At 36.0% G+C, this 13,705-nt stretch overlaps 1 protein-coding gene across 1 annotated transcript in view; it reads right to left on the bottom strand.

The window, feature by feature from the left end:
* Window positions 1-2,874: 2,874 nt before the first annotated feature.
* CPR126 (cuticular protein RR-2 motif 126) overlaps window positions 2,875-13,705 on the bottom strand; it is a 30,213-nt gene continuing 19,382 nt past the window's right edge. The window contains exons 3-4 of the mRNA XM_028312492.1: window positions 3,872-3,968; window positions 2,875-3,395 (exon numbers count right to left, since the gene is read on the bottom strand). Coding sequence (XP_028168293.1) covers window positions 3,235-3,395; window positions 3,872-3,968 — 258 coding nt within the window. The 3' untranslated portion in view covers window positions 2,875-3,234. The remainder of the gene's footprint in view (window positions 3,396-3,871; window positions 3,969-13,705) is intronic.

A 13,705-nucleotide genomic window follows, 5' to 3' on the forward strand; every position in this document is an offset into this window, starting at 1 on the left:
TTGAACTTAAACATCAGCCACGGGTTCATACGAGTATAACCCCCTGCATTATAAAAGTCTTAGTGCAATGAAAATGAGTATACACATTAATGTAATATGTATGTATATGTGTGGAATAATTATACGAATATACGTTATATAACCATCGTTAAGTAGGTTAGTAGTAGGTACTGGTGTGATTCTTAAAAAAATCATTGTATCTGTCTTTCTATCTTGATTATTTTGATACATCTGAACTAGGTATATGAGTTAACTATTTGTTACATCATATCATAAAAGTAAACTGCTAACTAGAGACACCTAAATGACTCTACCTTCTGTTTTTTTGATCAGACAGCGCCTCAAACCTTGCGTTATACTATTTGAAGTAGAATACAACCAGTAGTAAAGACGACATCACGAAAACAATCAAATAAATCCATAATTCAATAATTTATGCAACCGCACATGCAAATCACGGCATGCGAACTTTCATACACATCTAATCGTCCGTAATGTAAATATACTTTACGATTAAAAGTCATAGTCAGACACTAAATGTCAATAATTAGATAATTAATGTTAATTTATATCCGTTTTTTTAGGGTTCCGTGTTTTATGATTGTTTGCATATCACAACTACCATTAGTGATATAAATCTATCAAGTTTTATGTTTTGTTGTTGTAAGAAAATTCAACATTTATGAAATGCCACATGGCGATGTTAGTTAAGCATACTGTAATATTAAAATATTATTTTCCATCAAAAATATAGGTGTTAGTGTCAAATGTCTTTTTAAATGATTAAAGTGGGCTAAAATTGAGACGTACAAAATATTATCTTGATTATTTTTCAAAATATTGTGCAAAGTGAAAATTAAAAAAAAAACTTAATTTCAAATAATTATCCTTTTATGTGAAAAATTACTTCATAAAGAAACACTACCAAACTGTAATTGTATCTATTTTTTTCTGTGTAATTCTCAATTATTTTTCCTATTTATCAAAATTTTGAGTAATAATTCACAATTAATGTTGTTGAAATTCTGATAATTCACTATAATGAAGTATGAAAATTAAAACACGAAAATGTTCATCTGTTAATCAATATTGTGCAATAATAATAATAATCTGTTAATCAATACCAAATGTTTGGTTTGGCAATCAAGCAATTCTCTCAAAAATACTTAATAGAAATAAGCGGTATTTATTTTTATTACATTGGGCTAAGATTAAGCCATATTGTCGACCTCAAAAGAAAATTAACATTATTAGCCACTTATCAAGTACCTATCACGGCCTGGATAACTATGTTTTACTTAATACTATACAGATACTAAACTACAGATATTAAACTAATTCCACGTTGGAGGAGCCGCGGGCAACTCTTGTCATTTAACATTGATAAAGTGTTAATTAAGCTGGATTGAAGCCGTAAACTATAATTACAGAAAAATCTCTATTTTCATCAATATTTTGAACGATAACCGTTACAAGGAACGACGTAATCCTATTATGTAAGTTTTATACTTCATAAGCATCTAATTTATGACGGGGTTTTTCATTCTAGTTAGAAGCGAATAAACACGTATTTTAATTCCTTACAATCCGGAATCAGATCTTTCGATTAGGATTGTACATAATGAAGCAAACTTGTAACAATGCTCTTTGAAAGGTGCGAGTATTCATGGTTGTATAACAATGGAGTTAGCAAATTGGTTTAATGTTGAAGAAGGAAAGCTATGCTCCACCTAGTTTAACGATGTATAAGTTAGCGCTGGGAAATCCTGATTCTTGAATCGACGAATTTAGCGCATTATTCACTGTAGATATCTGTCAACGCTTTCATTATCAGATATCTACTGTGAGTGCTTTAGCACTCTACAAAATTTTAGGTGTAAATATAAGTAATAACGCCCCTGGGACTCGTCTATGGGCGACGGTAATCACTTACCATCAGGTGATCCGTCAGCTCGTTTGCCTCCTGTCACATAAAAAAAGTATAAAGAGCGTCTAAAACTTTGGTTAAGTTTGTAAAACATCTCAACGTTCGTCCTATTACTCCCAAAGTTTAATTAATTTAGTTATACTCGTACTTATCTATGTTATCCACAACTTCACGAGAAAGCCTTTGGCCTGCATCTCACCTGATGGAAAATGATGATCAATGCATAATATCTTAATTATAAATACTGGAGTGAGCACACAGACCGCGACAGGTAAACTGAAGAAGTGTTATGGGTTGCATCATTCATAAAAGTGCGTTCAGTTCAGTTCAGTTCAACAAAGTGAACTACGAGTAGAGTTCATAAAATTTTCCACCGTCATACGACATTTCTAAAAGTCGATTGCCTCCATAATTGCACGTTGTTTCAACGTAACTCCTAAATCATAGTACCTTGCCAATTGAAGTGTAACCATATGATAGAATCCAAAGTGCTATCCATTAATAACTTTGCTTTTTATTAATGACTGCTCAACAATGTTTCATGCACGAGTTATTTTCTAACAATGATGAATTTCAGTAGGAAATTTTTTCAAGACGTTCAACACTTTCCTTTGTGAGTGATGTAGACTAATTGGTCAGTATCTTAGCGGACAGCGGGTTTTTTCAGCTATTTTCATGTTCGAAGTATGGTAATTTATGCAGGATTGATAGCTGACAAGTTTTTGTGCGTACGTGTTATACAAGCCCAACCTTTTGCTTTTACTAAAAATGATTGCATTTGTTTGCTAATTGAAAATGCAGATGAAAAGATATTATGAAGATTATGGTAACGTATGGTAAGATACAGTCTTAAATGATTAAATCTTTAAATGATTTAATTATGTACCTAATGACATTATTCAAATTCTAATAATATTATAAAATGGGGGTAGTAAAAAGTACACAAATAAAGAAAGTTAAGTCTTAAAATATTTATTTTGGTTACTTCGTATCAAAACAACAATAAAATTTGTTTTGTTGACCACCTTAAGAACTAGACAATAATCATCATTTGTCATGATTTCGAAGAATTAATTAACATACAATAAATACACGCGGAATGTATGAGTATCACAGTTCATCGATAACATATTGATAAAATACAGTGTACAATGCCATCTAGCGGATGGTGTATCAACCATTTGCTAGCTAACAATATACCTATGCTTTATCTAGCGGCAGTGGAATATTTTAACAACGCCATCTGGCGGATTTGCGGTAGATTACGTGGGAGCCGGTGTGCTTGTGGTTGCTTTTGCTAGCGCCATCTAGTGGTAGCCGTAGTAGCCTCCGTCGTAGTGGTTGCCGTAGACCTGTGGGTGGTGTGCGTGTCCGATGCGCTTGACCACCGCGTTGAAGCCGTTGTGCTTGTCAGCTGTGTACTCCACAATGCGAGTGGTACCGTCCGGCTCCGCCAGAGAGTATGCCCCTGAAAATACACATTAGCTTATAATTTTGCATGTAATAAAACCACCAAACCTGTATGTTGATCACTATTACCCGGGATCAAAAAATCAAATGAGCAAAATTAGAAAGATGACTCTACACTTTACTTTGACTTCTGTACCTCTAGCACGAACAACTTTCGTCTTCGAATCGTTAGCGTATTCGACAAAATTCGATATTCCTTCGAAAACGATAACTTGACAATTTTGATTCTCAAAATAAGTTTCGTGCAACCATTTCTCATACTAAGTTCACTATACGACACGTTGGGCGCTGTTGTTGTTTTCGTACTAAATCTTTTGATGGCGATATCTTTTGGAACCATAAGGTCATTCATGAAGTTCGTCTGAAGACGAAGATGTAAAGAAATGATGTCAAATTTTAATGTGTGACGTAGTACGAGATACAAAAGATTTCGGATTATGCTATTCCACAGTTCAATATTTTAATAGAACATACCTTTGACAACGTCACCGTCGCGGGTTTCCCATTGGGTTTTGTGGTCACCGGTGTGAGGGTCGTTCACGGAGTAGTCAAACGCATATTTCGGATGCGCCTGAAAGAAAATAGACAGCATTCTAACTTTAAAGCAAAATATTAAACTCAAAACACTGACGCGTTGAAATCTAATGAATGATATTTTATGACGGTAGAAAAAGATTTCAACGCGTTCGATTTCATGTGTATCAAGGATGTTATGGATATCCGTAACCGTAACCGAAGCTATCGGATATCTGAAAGAAAAAAATATCCATAATCGTAACCGAAACCGATTCAAAAGTTACGGATAGTTTCGGTTAAAGGCGGAGTCTAAATCTTAATATTTTTTAATATTATTTTGTTACTAGCTTTTGCCCGCGGCTTCACCCGCGTGAAATTTAGTTTGTCACATATTGACATAAATTATAGCCTATATGTTATTCTGGGTTGTAAACAATAATACTGTAAAATTTCATGAAAATCCGTTCAGTAGTTTTTGCGTGAAAGAGTAACAAACATCCAGACATCCAAACATCCACACAAACTTTCGCATTTATAATATTAGTAGGATTTGTCTGGCATTCCCTGGCACCATCTAATAACCCCGCTTGTTTTACCTTTATCATAGGTGTTGTCATAGTAGGTACATACATAAAGTGTAAACATTTTTAAAATTCTAATATCCGTAACCGAAAATATCCGAAACTTTCGAATAATCCGAAATGATTTCATATCCGTAACCGTAACCTAAACCGGTATAATATTATTCTAATACCCCTACCGTATCCATAACCGATGTGTATTTATTATGAAAATATTATATCACGCATTTTATCGACACAATAAACTGGAACTAATAATTAAAAAAAAACGTAACGGAAAAGCATTACGCACTGAAAAGCGCATAAATTAAAATGCCGATTTCTAATCCAGAATACTAATAATAGCTGATTGAAAGTGCAATCTGTTATTTATTTAAGACGACTTATAAAATTGCTTTGAACTCGTAAATAGTCACTACACGAGTACACTAACATAGTATACTATGGCTGAGTTGCACCACCTAGCTTTGACGGCAACTCCCAATCCCAACTAATATTATAAATGCGAAAGTAACTCTGTCTGTCTGTCTGTCTGTCTGTCTGTCTGTCTGTCTGTTACGCTTTCCCNTTAGTAATCCATGTATATGGATATACCTGTGGCAGGAGGCCCCACTCTTCTTACACTGGTTAAGATAATTTAAGTATTAGTTAAATTATCTTGTTTATATTTCAGTAGAAAAGTTTTTACAGTAGAAAATTCTTACAGCTATAACATACCTTTGACAACATCACCATCGCGGGTTTCCCATTGGGTTTTGTGGTCACCGGTGTGAGGGTCGTTCACGGAGTAGTCAAACGCATATTTCGGATGCGCCTGAAAGAAAATAGACAGCATTTTAACTTTAAAGCAAAATATTAAACTCAAAACACTGACGCGTTGAAATCTAATGGATGATAAATTTATGACGGTAGGAAAAGATTTCAACGCGTTCGATTACATGTGTATCAAGGATGTTATGGATATCCGTAACCGTAACCGAAGCTATCGGATATCTGAAAAAAAAAAATATCCATAATCGTAACCGAAACCGATTCAAAAGTTACGGATAGTTTCAGATAAAGGCGGAGTCTAAATCTTAATATTTTTTATTTGTCTGGCATTCCCTGGCACCATTTAATAACCCCGCATATCCCACATAGTCACTTTATGTACCTACTATGACGATATCATAGGTATCGTCATAGTAGGTACATAAAGTGACTATGTGGGTCGCGCAGCATCTTACTATTTGAATTTCACATTTTAAAATTCTAATATCCGAACTTTCGGATAATCCGAGATGATTTCGTAACCGTAACCGTTACCTAATCCCTGATGTGTATTTATTATAAAATTATTATATCACGCATTTATCGACACAATAAACTGGAACTAATCATTAAAAAAAACGTAACGGAAAAGCATTACGCACTGAAAAACGCATAACTTAAATACCGATTTCTAATCCAGAATACTAATAATAGCTGATTGAAAGTGCAATCTGTTATTTATTTATGACGACTTATAAAATTGCTTTGAACTCGTAAATAGTCACTACACGAGTACACTAACATAGTATACTATGGCTGAGTTGCACCACCTAGCTTTGACGGCAACTCCTATAACGATAAACGATGTATTTTGTATGAAGTTTGACAGATTTTAGACGTTTGTGAAAGTTAAAGTAAGATTGTGCAACCCAGCCTAACAACTAAACAAACAGTGGGCTGAGTGTGAGTTTACATTTTTTTTTTTTATCCACAACGAGGAAGCTCTTGGCCTGTATCTCACCTGATGGTAAGTGACGATCAGGCCGAAGGTGGAAGCGAGCTTCACCCGGAATCCTCAACCACGGAGGAACTGGCTATCTTACCTCTAACTGCCGGAACACAATAATGCTGTTAACATTGTTGTTATGGCGTCAGACTTAGGTAAGATGGTGGTAGCTAGCCAGGCTTTTCAATTATTTATGCAAACAATCAAGACGCCATGCGCCATGTTCAAGTTAAGAAAGAGAAAGCGATCTTGTTTTGACGTTAGAGCGATAAGGATGCGTGCGCTGCGGACATAGATTAGTTAGTGCAGAATCGTTAAAACTATAGCTATCTCTTTCATTTGCGTGCTATTTCGTATCTTTTGTTTCACTTATCAGTTACATTTGTCAATGTGTGCAATTTGGAATAGCTCGGCACGGATTCAAATCGTAATTTCTATGAACGTAACATATCTATAGTTCTTTAATATCATTGGCAACTCCTATAACGATAAACGATGTATTTTGTATGAAGTTTGACAGATTTTAGACGTTTGTGAAAGTTAAAGTAAGATTGTGCAACTCAGTCTAACTAAACAGTTTATAGAAATTACACCTGCTCCTAAAGTAAGGACAACATAATAATATAAAAGACTAGCGGCCGCCCGCGACTTCGTACGCGTGGACCTCGTTTAATTACTAATGATGTTGATAGATGGCGTTTAACGGCTTCCCCGCATGAATATTTACCAACGTCAAAATTTTTTGGCTGTAGATTTTAACCAATGACGATAAATGGCGCTTTTTACCCACGTCTTATTTATTTATTGAAATTTAGTTTGTCACATTACGTCATAAATTATAGCCTATATGTTAATCTGGGTTATAAACAGTAATACTGTGAGGTTTCAATAAAAAGAAAGAGTAACAAACATCCAGACATCCACACAAACTTTCGCATTTATAATATTATTAGGAAGTAGGATAATAAAGCTTTTACAACATTATTACACGGGAATGTCTACACAAAGAGCTTTTCAAGCTACTCCAACTCAACAACAACAACAAGTTTTTCGCAATGCTATTCATAAAGTACCAAGTTCATTTCACTACAACTCTACATAACGACGTAACGGCAAAATAGCACGTATTACGGAGACAGGAGCCACGGACCATGGTGTGGGTAAACACCGTAACCGTTGCGAGGCTTTGACGCAACATTGGCGTGTGTCAACGTAATGACCTTCACGGAAGTGCTCGATTTGATATCTATGTTTACATTAATAAGGCTGTAAAGTGTGTACTTCTAACTTTAACATCTAGGCTGCGAAGGTATGACTGTGCAACAATTTAAGAACAGTGGCGTCTTATTTCGTCGTAAACCAAGCTATTTTGCAAAAAAATTTAATCTGCGGATATGCTATGTACTAAATTAAACAAAGTAGGTACGTCCTAATGAAGATCACAAGCCTCACCCGAACTATTGAATAGCTCTGGCTACAATTTAACTCGCGGCTCAAGTTCTTATGCATATTATTGTTGGTACTATCTTTTGCCCATGGATTCGCCCGTGTAAATATTTGTCAGTCTCAGAAAGACAATAAAGTTGTAGCTGTTTCAAAACCTATATAAAACTCCTTTGTTTTGCCGTATATCTGAAACTATCTTTAAATTAAGTTATGGTATATCTATATCAATATATGTGCCGTGTGGTGACGGCAGAGTAGAATACATTTGTCACCAACCCCTACTCTTCCCGCGGGTGTCGTAAGAGGCGACTTAGGGACTACACATCAAACAGAGAACGGGCAGCAGCGTTCTCTGAAAAACGTCAATCTTTTAAACTGCGATCTCCAACCCGCCTGCCAAGCGTGGGGATTATGGCAAAACCCTCCACTATAGTGGAGGAGGTCCATAGTCTAGCAGTGGACTGTAAAGGACTGTTGATGATGATGATATCTATATCAGTCCAAGCAGTGGTGTAAATAGGTAACAGATAGACAGAGTTACTTTTGCATATTATTTTGGTATCAAATAGAATAGATTAATTTTTGAGAATTGATACAGCGATACAATGTGGTAATCCAATAACAGAATAGGCTAGTTTCCTTAAAATTAACTTTAAGTCCGAAAAAAATATTGGATACGTATATTTTTATCTGTCAATCAAACAAGTAATTACGAAGTTATGATGCATTGAAGTTCCGCGTGACGTCTCAAAGTGCTTTTTTACCCAGGAAACATCCCTATTCCTTGTAACTACAAAATGGTAAAATTACAAGATTAAATAATTAAAGTAATACTTACATAATAATCGCCATGTGCGTCACTTTCGTAGCCGTAGCCGGCCGCGCCGTAGCCTCCGTAGCCCCCGTAGCCGCCGATGTAGCCCGCACTAGCGGCCGCGCACACAGCGACGAAAATTGTTACCTGCGAGTAAGGAAGTGTTTAAATAAGGTAATTAAGGGTGGGTTTGACCAAAACAAGAGTAAATACATATTAACCTTCGGAAGGCAACAGGGGTGACTGGTCACCCCTCCAGTTCAAAAAAGTCTTGATACGATTAGTTGCTGATGTTGTATCTTTCTGTCGTTTGGTCTATTCTCTAAATGGAGGGAAAGCTATCAGTCGCATTCGTCAACATATAGCGTTAGGTTCCTGTTTTTGATATTTTGACACTGCTGGGGTGACTCATCACCCCTGTTGCCTTTTACGTATACTTTATTTTTTCGTGTTGCTAAAGTAAATGATTGGTTTTGGAGTAAAAATGGCTTTGTTTTCGGATGGTCAAATCGAAAAATACATTTATAGACTTGCTGATGTCAATTCCAATGATAAACGCTGCTCAGATGATAATAAGATTTCCAAAATTGAAGACAATATCTCAGTTCAGTCGAAGGAGGAAGATTTTATTTCCAATAGCGAAAAATTGTTACGACGATGACATTGTACTAGCACAATTCGAACATAACGTGCTACTATGTAAGAACGGACATGTTTGGTCTTCTTGGTTCCATCACCTTGGAGTCAAACATCATGACTAAATATAGTAACTGTTGCGAAAGATACGAGAATTATAGAGCAACTACATATGACATTCTAAATATGAACTAGGGACCTCCTGAGGGTGCACCTTTAGCAAAGTTACAGAAGCAGGCAAGGTGAGTGCTGTGTCAAAGAAAACTGGACAAAAAAGTTAAGACATCTCGTATAAAATGTCAACTACCCTCATGCCCTCAACATCGCAAAGATATTTGCTTTAACTGTGCTTAATGTTAAAAAAATATTTATTAAAAATATATAAACTGTTAAATGAAAGCATTTATAGTTTTATAATGAAACAAAGTAAGAGATCTTATCATTAATTAGTTTGATTTTTCATCACAAAGCTATTTATTTCAAACTGAATTTCTGGGGTGACTGGTCACCCCTGTTGCCTTTTACGTATACAAAAAAAGTGTTGCCTGCCGAAGGTTAATCTAAATATATATAACTCAAAGGTGACTGACTGACTGACATAGTGATCTATCAACGCACAACCCAAAACCACTGGACGGATCGGGCTGAAATTTGGCATGCAGTTAGACGTTATGACGTAGGCATCCGCTAAGAAAGGATTTTACGAAACTCCAACCTAAGGGGGTAAAACGGGATCCACGCGTACGAAGTCGCGGGCGGCCGCTAGTCTCAGAATAAATCGTCAGTTTTCCATACTGAAACTGTCAATGTGCTAGTTATACCGGGAGTTATTCTCGGGTAAAGGTTTGGCCGAATCGGGCGTAAACCTCAATTATGTGGTCGGCTTGACTAACTTATATCTGTTTCTGTTACAGATAATGATAGTCAAAAAACAAGTTATAAAAGAATGACACTATGGTTTTATTTTGAAAACTTAATTGCTTTAAAAAGAAATTAAAAGTTAGCCGCCGATGTAGGCCGCGCACACAGCGACGAAAATTGTTACCTGTGAGGAAGTGGTTTAAATTAGACGATTAAGCCTTAATTATGTGGTCGGCTTCACTAACTTATATCTGCTTCTGTTACAGATAGGTATAATAGTTAAAAACAAATTAAAAGATAGCCGCCGATGTAGTCCGCGCTAGCGGCCGCGCACACAGAGACGAAAATTGTTACCTGCGAGTGAGGAAGTGGTTCAAATTAGACGATTAAGCTCCAATTATTTGGTCGGCTTGACTAACTTATATCTGCCTCTGTTACAGATAGGTATAATAGTTAAAAACAAATTAAAAGGTAACCGCCGATGTAGTCCACGCTAGCGGCCGCGCACACAGCTACGAAAATTGTAAGGAATAGATGATTAAGGGTGGGTTCGACCAAACGAGAGTAAATATTAATCTCAGATGAAATCGTCAGTTTTGACATTATTTCTCATACTGAAACTGTCAATGTGTCAGTTATACCAGGAGTTATTCGAATAATCGAATCGGGCATAAACCTCAATTATGTGGTCTGGCTTGACTAACTTATATCTGTTTCTGTTACAGCTAAGATAGTTAAAATGGAACGACTGTATGATTTTCTTTTGAAAACTTAATTGCTTTAAAAACAAATTAAAAGGTAGTCGCTGATGTAGCCCGCGCTAGCGGCCGCGCACACAGCGACGAAAATTGTTACCTGTGAGTGAGGAAGTGGTCGAAATTAGATGATTAAGCCTCAATTATGTGGTCGGCTTGACTGACTTACTATATCTGCTTCTATTGATAGTTAAAAATAACAAGTTAACTGCTGTATGTTTATCATTTGAAAAACTAATTTAAAAACAAATTAAAAGAGAAATTAACTTCTTCGTAATAGATATCATTTATCTAACTCAGGCATTTCTTTAATATGAGATTTAGTAACTAAAATTGTTTTAGTATGCTTATCTGTAACTTATTTTCACTAATAAAATTAAGTTATTTAATCAAGTAAGTATAGCAAGGCAGTAAATGACCTTTAGTAATAAATAGTACTTAACGGTCTTGATTAACAATAAGACCTACAGGGCCGCGCCGCCCCTGTGTGCGATGTGTGCGGCGCACACAGGCGCCAAGACTATAGGGGCGCCGCGCCGCTACTGCCACCTATTTTTTTTTAAATGGAGTATCGAGTAAGTAGGTACAGTATGCGCAACATAGGCCTTGTACACAACAAAACAAATATTACGCTTATTAAACAAGTCTCTCAATATTTATATGTTTATTATGATTTACGTTTTTGGTTTCATTTTACGCTTAGGGTTTTAGTTTACATTACTTAACGTTAAAACGGCGGCAGTTCTTTTGAACCTCAGATAAAGTACTAGTTATTTTGAACCGTAGAGGCGCCGAGTTTCTCATACAATTTTTTTATGACTATGAGTGAGTTTATGAACGCAACCCGATGCGATGCGTGCGACACAAGCGAGATGGGGTCACGGGGATTCCCCGTCACGGGATTTTAACAAACGAGATAGCCAAGCCAAAACCACAGTATACAGGGTGTTTGGCGGAAGGTTAGACAAACTTCGTGGGTGTACGTACCTATAGGTAAGAAGGTCATTTTAAGAATTTACAAGTTCGCCCATTTTACCCCAAATTTTTTTTCTTCCTCTTATTATCTACGATCGGCCATCCATAGCCATAATTAGATGTGTTCTGGGAGCGGATTATTTGACTGGTATTCCATTGAATAGCAAAGTCCATCACTGGTAAAAGCTCTACTTTCTCTCGCTAAGCTCGAGGATGTGCCATCTCTTGAGGCGCTTTGTATCTTCGTCCATTAGCAGGTTCTTGGCCAGCGCGTTGCTATGTCTGTCGAGTTTCTGCTTGTACTTTTTGCTGTAGTTGCTCTTCCTCCTTAATAGTCGGCATCTCAAGGTATTCATGTATTTCTGCGTTTCTCACAAACCAGTGGGCGCTGGAGACTGTTCTCAATGCAATGTTTTGGAATCTCTGTAATATTTCCAGGTTGGAGTTGCTAGCAGATCCCCAGAGTTCTATTCCGTAGGTCCAGATTGGTTTGATAATAGACTTGTTGACGAGCAGTTTATTGTTGAGAGAGAGTCGGGATTGTCGTCCTATCAGCCATGACAGGTTCCTGAGTTGCATATTTGCTTCAGTTCTCTTGGCTTTAACATGATTTACCCAGGTTAGCCTTCTATCAAGGTGCAAGCCCAGGTACTTCACAGTGTTATTGGTTGGCAAGGGTTTGCATTTTACCCTAACTGAGCTTTTTTAAATTGATGTTTTTGTTTTTATTTAATTTTTTCCAAAATATGACCTAAAACCTGTTTCAATTCTTTTTCTTGCATGTTTTCAACCGCTTTTTTTATTTGATATTAATATCGAATATGTCTTTAGTCAAATAAAATAAATTTCAGATCCAGATAATGATTGAATAGGTAATTACGAACCGCCAAAGTTTAACAAAAGTACAAACCACGATAAAAAAATCAACTTAGAATTCGATTTAAAAAAAAATTAAAGGTGATAATGGATTGCCAATGATCTTAAAAACATCTCTAGCTTCTCTTCTTTTTTTTAATTAGATATTGAAATTCGTCAAAAATTCAAAGTTGAGGGAAGAAAATGGAATAATAAATACAAAAATTATATAATTATTATAAAAGGGTAAAATGGGCGAACTTGTATTCTTAAAATGACCTTACCTATACACCCACGAAGTTTGTCTAACCTTTCGCCAAACACCCTGTATCATTTGATAGAAAGGGAGTGTAAGGTGCGCATTGAATTATTATAATTGAGTTTACTTTTTCGTAGTAGGTAATTGGCAAGCAGAACGAACGGGATTTACCTATTTAGTAACCTAATTCCTAAGTGGTTTCCAGTTTTAATACACTTATGATAATATTATCTAAGTAGGTACTGTAAAACTGGAGAAAATTTATTTTAATCAAAATTAACAATTAAAATATTCATTAAAAATTTAAATTGGTTTTTTTTATGACGATTCATTAGAAAAGAGGCGCTTCATAGGTTCCGCACACAGGCGCTGCCGGCGGTCGGCGCGGCCCTGGACCTATTCATAAAATATCCATGGTCAATGGATCATTGTATAGTGCTAATAAAGACAGTGACATCCCTTATTGAGCCAGTTGCATCGTATTTGTATTGTAATCTCTTTATTAACATGCTAAATAAGCATTGTTAGTTCGAGATCTATCAAGATAAGATTTCGCGTACAAATCACATGCCAATCATGAAATACAACACACATTTTGCCAAACAAAATTAAGTTTGTCAATTGAATTTCAACCTTATGAACAAGACTTTATGGACAAGTGAATCACATTTAAGTTGGACATGAAAATGTGCTGATATTCGCCGAAATAATAATTGCAGATCGGAATTTGACACTTGAATACTATAGCAATAAAGGCTAAAATTGTTTAAGATAGACTTGTTGTTATGTATGGCCTGTAAACAGCGTATAGGTCATTAAAATTAGAACAATAGGACAGGTAAAAACAAAAACCG

Source organism: Ostrinia furnacalis, unplaced genomic scaffold (genome assembly GCF_004193835.3).
Source record: "Ostrinia furnacalis isolate ACB-3 unplaced genomic scaffold, ASM419383v2 OfSCF3968, whole genome shotgun sequence".
Classification (NCBI taxonomy): domain Eukaryota; kingdom Metazoa; phylum Arthropoda; class Insecta; order Lepidoptera; family Crambidae; genus Ostrinia; species Ostrinia furnacalis.